Source organism: Triticum dicoccoides, chromosome 5B (genome assembly GCF_002162155.2).
Source record: "Triticum dicoccoides isolate Atlit2015 ecotype Zavitan chromosome 5B, WEW_v2.0, whole genome shotgun sequence".
In the NCBI taxonomy this organism is placed as follows: Eukaryota; Viridiplantae; Streptophyta; class Magnoliopsida; order Poales; family Poaceae; genus Triticum; species Triticum dicoccoides.
In genome coordinates this window covers 374,896,434-374,901,925 of record NC_041389.1, presented here as the reverse complement: position 1 = coordinate 374,901,925, position 5,492 = coordinate 374,896,434, and the positions used below count along the sequence as shown (strand labels likewise).

At 39.7% G+C, this 5,492-nt stretch overlaps 1 protein-coding gene across 1 annotated transcript; it reads right to left on the bottom strand.

The window, feature by feature from the left end:
* Positions 1-114: 114 nt before the first annotated feature.
* LOC119309543 (tyrosine--tRNA ligase 1, cytoplasmic-like) lies at positions 115-4,980 on the bottom strand. The gene is made up of 8 exons (XM_037585525.1): positions 4,661-4,980; positions 4,485-4,578; positions 3,634-3,739; positions 3,441-3,523; positions 2,267-2,412; positions 1,919-2,024; positions 1,060-1,119; positions 115-264 (listed from the first exon to the last, which is right to left on the bottom strand). Exons 1-8 carry the CDS (start codon positions 4,978-4,980, stop codon positions 115-117), a joined length of 1,065 nt encoding a protein of 354 aa, XP_037441422.1.
* Positions 4,981-5,492: the final 512 nt, after the last annotated feature.

Sequence of the window (5,492 nt, the reverse complement as noted above, 5' to 3'; positions counted from 1 at the left end):
ACATGGGGGGCTGAGCTAGCCAGCCGGCGGGGCAGGACGGGCCGGCGGGAGGAGCGGGGGGTGGAGGGAGCCGGGGGAGAGGGGGGAGGGGGGAACAGCGCGTCCTCCGCGCAGTCAGCCCATCGGAAGGGAGCCGCCGGGGCGACCGGCGCGGAGGGCGGCGGCGGGGCCGCGGCTGGAGAGGCCGGCGGGGAGGGGGCGGGGAGGAGCGCCGGCGGCGGAAGGGCCAGCGAAGGCGCCAGCGGAGTCGCCCATCGCCCAAGCCTTCAGGCCGGCAAATACAAGGGAAAGCGATAGAGAAGCTTCTCATCACCATGTTTTCTGGCTTAATATGGTTGGAAGAATGAGACAACCCTTGCAATATGCCCCATTCTTCATTTTCTATCAGATGGCGCATTGTAAGTTTAGTATTTCCCAAACAAGACATCTCATTTATCTGTTCTCTGATCAAAATAACTGCATGTAAATTTTATTCGTTCAAATTATTTCTGATGACATATGTTACCTTTTTTTGACAGTTAGTCTACAATATGCGAAAGCATGGGTCCTGCAGAAGTTAACACATACTCCTACTGAAAATGTTGGTAGATTAGTAAGCGAAACTACCAGCACCTACTTAAGTGCCCCATCAGGCCCCGTTCAGAACCAACAAAACTAGGTTCATGGACACCAGGTGAACATATTAAGATACTCATTACATTTACACATAGGCAATCGATATATCATCATCGGATGATCATGCAATTTGGGCTAACATGACTATTGTGCTGTTGGAATTGCAAGCCTCGAGTCAAAATGGTACTCCCTCTGTAAACTAATATAAGACGTTAAGTAGTGACCTAAAACGTCTTATATTAGTTTACAGAGGGAGTACCAGATTAATCCAATACGTAATGCTGTTACACATAGTTTTGTTTGGTGTTAACTGTTAAGATAGTACATTAACATCACACTCAATTTCAAACATTTAAAGTCATTTTCAGGAGTTCTACCAACTTCAAACATGTCATTTTCAGGTGTTGTACCAAAACAAATACAAACAGTAAGCAATAATTGTACCTTACAGGAGAAATATAGATTTTGGGCTTCAATGTTGCTAATGAAGTGATCCTGAACAGGCTTGAAGGACAAAAGGTGCATACAAATTGTCAGGGTAAAATATTGCTTTGAAGTAAGAACATACACTTCTGTAAGTCAGGAAAAACAGAAATAATTTTGAGTGAACACTAACAATTCGGCCCAACTTTACAGGCTAGGAAAAAGTTGCATCAGTTAATTCGGTTTTGAAAGAGCTACAGGGGTCCTATTTTGACATCTCCTTGTCACCCCACAAAAGATAAGAGTTGCAAAGGAAAATGTGCCACAATTCATCAGCATTAAAGTGATTGGGCCTACGTTACAGAGCGAAAATTTCTCCTTCTCCAAAGTTTATAGCTCTACAATGTCACTATATTTTACTTCCGAGAAAATGAGGATTATATATTGAACTTCTATATTATTGAAACATGGAAGATGTAATTGACGAGTGAATATTTGATAAAAAACAGGTCTTAATATTGGCAAGATCCATCAAATCAGCCCTCAGTTTTGCTGGTTACCTTGCCCATTTATTTATCATTAATCCTCATGTTGATATAAACTAGAACACTCACATGCCATAAACACATGGCTATTTGGTTGTCTGACTGTCTCTTTTTTTGCCAAAGTTGTCTGACTATATCTAAAAAAGGTAGTAGCCTGAAATTTGTACTCGCCACAGGTTGTCTGGTTGACATGTGGTTTAGACTCACCTTGTTAGTAACTATACTAACTTCCCTTTTGAAGAGAATCTAAACAGTTGTACTGGCAGAGGTAATCAACAATTCAACATGACTTTGGGTACGATTTGGATACAAACAATTAAGAATGCAAATGTTACCTTTAATATGCTGTTTATTCCTTTTTCAAAAGCCAGCTTAACATCAGCAGAATCAAGATTGCCACTTCCATAGTCAACAACAAAATCTTCCATGCTTGCATATGTCCTGCATAAGACAACAATTATCACAAATACTGGAGCATAATATTATCAACTTATTCATTTTGTAGAATATTACATTTGTGGGCACACATTTCTTTGGTGCTGATGTGATTAACGAGTGCACGCATATTACGATGTTATGGATGAGATATATATAATTTTGTGCATCCTACTGCTGAATTAAAAACCAGCCTTTCACAAGAAACAGAAAGGAATACATTTGGTAGATAAGGGAAAGAATATTACTTGCTACTGCCATTCCCTTTCTTGTCAGCTACCTCCAATTTTCCAAACCAAGGGAATATAACATATCTGATGTACTCCAGAAATGGGTTAGACACTGTTACTTTTGGTGGGCAGAAAGCCAACTCTATTTTCCTATTTGAAGCCTCCTGAAATAAACAGACGAGCATTTCATACAAACGGTTCCAATATTATGTAGCAAACAGTGAACACGTGAGTTAAAGATTAGAAATCTGACTGTCCGCTAAAAACTGTAATATATTAGATACGCATATCGATGGTCACACTGGCAGAATGAACCAAAAAACCATGAAAGAAATGTTATATTTTTAACTACTTGATCAACATTCAGAAGAACCCAACAAATGGAGCCAATACAGCGTTTTGAGATAAAACTGCTTTACTGCACAGGCAATCCCACGACTCAACCTCCCGACAGCTGGAACTTTGTATAAAAGAAAATTTTCTGTAAAGGCAATAACCTTCTCTCCGGGAAGTGAAGTCTACAGGGCTCAGCGTTGTTAGGATTAAATTGTATTGCTCTTTGTATTTCCAGGATTTATACAGTGCCAGCACAAACGGGAAGTTATGTCTATAAGGCTCAGCGTTACGAGGATTAAATTGTGTTGCTCTTTGTATTTCCAGGATTTATACTAGTACCAGTACAACTGGGATGTTAAGTCTATAGGGCTCAGTGTTACAAGGATTAAATTGTATTGCTCTTCGTACTTCCAGGATTATATTCCCTTCGATTTTAATATATTGAATGCCATAATTTTTACATTAGCGATCTAGATGGTTTACATCAACAGCTTCAGGCGATGTGGTGGACAAACAGAGGGGGCGGAAATATGGCCGGGGACAAATTTCTTGTGAGCAAATGGAATTGTTGACTTGTTCAATTAAGTTTTGACAGAATTTTTTCTGAAAAAATGGCTAAGAAGTTTGATTGAGAAGGTAGGAAGTCAAGTAAAAGTGGTATAACTTTAGTTCATGATTACATTTCAGCTATATAACCAACCAATTGCAAGGAGGGGAGTGCTAGAATTGAATTGAAACACTTGTGTAAATTTATCATGGATATGCAGAAGGTACACCCAGTATGGTAAAACCATAGTACTAAAGTTCAACCATCTGCCACTACAACTGCCACAACAAAATGATTATAATTAGATACCTGTGCATCGTCCATGAACAGAGTCCGCGCTGGATATCTCAGCGAGTTCAAGTCAGGGTCTTCTGGTAAAAGAGGTAACGTATCTGTATTTCAAGTTAAGGATACATTGCATCCAATATCACCATCAAAGCTCCAAACACTAAACTGGACAACACACAAAGAACAAAAACATGACAGATCTGAATTAGGATACTATGCAGTATGATAGCTGGTTTGGTTTCCCTATTTATTTCTTCGGAGTAATCCTTAGCTAGCATGACAATGTCTCGCTGATCCATGCTGAAGAGCCATATGTCAGCCTGAAACAACCAAAACAAAATGTACTGAGTTAACATGTGCTGTGAACAGCTAATAACATAAGTTTTGAAATTATGTTTCCAGTACAAACAATTCCAACATATGGGATACAATGATCGCAAAACTGGCCGCAAAGGTGCAAAAAGAAAAATAAATGGTTTAACTAGAACTTGCAAGCCACTATCGCTCATTCAAGTCTCCCAGGAAGCATCAGCCTTGCATGATTTCCTAGCAACTATGTTCCGATTATTAAAAAAATCTACATCCTTTGTTTTCCAAGCTTCTATATATGTACAAGATAAATTATACTGGGAACTGAATAAGGTATGGAAGGATGGACACAGACTTTAGGCTCATAGGAGCTACACCTATGTGAATCAGAGCCGACCATTGGTCCATGGAGATCCCCAGTCCAACCAGCGCTACTGATACACGCGAGTGTGGCTCCTAAGAGCGGCAGAGCATTTTCCCTCAAAGGATGGTGTTTATGCAGTAATCACTATTTAAAGAAACAGAGAAGCCTACTGATCTACACTCAACATCTCTGGTTCCCTACTGCTGAAGTAGCCACAGAGGTAATAGAGAAATCCATGAAGACTTCTCTTTCACATGTCTAAGATGTACCCTGCACTGACTGATTTGGTCAAAATCTGGTGTGGTTGTACAAGCCATGAATTCATATTGCTAAGAGCACAAACAAAACAAAAATTATAATGTTCTTTTCAATCCTGTATTAGATAAACCAACCTTCTGGCATAATATAGCAGCAACCTGCATGCAAGGGTAGAAAATCTCAGCAGCAGGTAGTCCTTGTGGCCCATATGTCCTGTTCCGACAATAACTGCTCGGCAAACAGTAAATTAACTTGATTGTTATAAGAACAACAAATGATTTGCAATTGAACAAGTTAAAATAAGAGATACCTTGCCATTTTTTCCATGCTGTATTTTCTGGAGACATCAACCGCAAGTGGCCAGTAATTAACCGCGTGGCAATTCAATTCATCTGACAACCATACAACCTCTACTTTGTCAAGGTTCATACCAGTTGCTTTCCACATCTCAATATTGTAGTTGCCAATGTTCCGTATTTTATTCAGGTCAGTGCCAATCTTGAAATGTCGCTGCAGAAACCAATCTGCCATCAATATTTTAACTGTGCAACCAGCTTGGACTATCTTGTTTACATAGATCGTCTTCATAATCCCCTGCAAGACGAGAACACGTCCATCCACCCAATACATTTGTGGACAATGTAACAAGTTAGAACAAACTGGACCTGAGCAATAAGTAATAAGCTAAAACATCAGAAAAATGATATCCTGAGCAATGCAAAAGATGATAGGTGCATCAAATTGTAGCTATCGCTAGTGTCTGGATAACCCGTTAAGGTCTCAACGGTTTAAAATTTTCCAAAAATTATGAAAAAAAAACTCAAACATCACTACAATAATATAACAAGATCCAATGGAGCAACCGCAAAACATGAATTTGCGTGCCCTAGTAAAAAGAATGAACATTTCAGCTCATCCAGGCTGCGAAGCACCGATAGGTGCATGTCCAATGTGGCCGCATACAATTAGCCTACGATACGGAAGCGATTAAAATAAGAAAAAAATTGCCGATACGCGTGTGGGGACATCATTGACACGGCAGGGACACAGGAAGCATATATTCATTACATAAGCAAGCTACAAGCCAGCTTTTTTATTGTTTTCTAATTGTCATGTATGATAATTTGCAAGTACCACGAGGA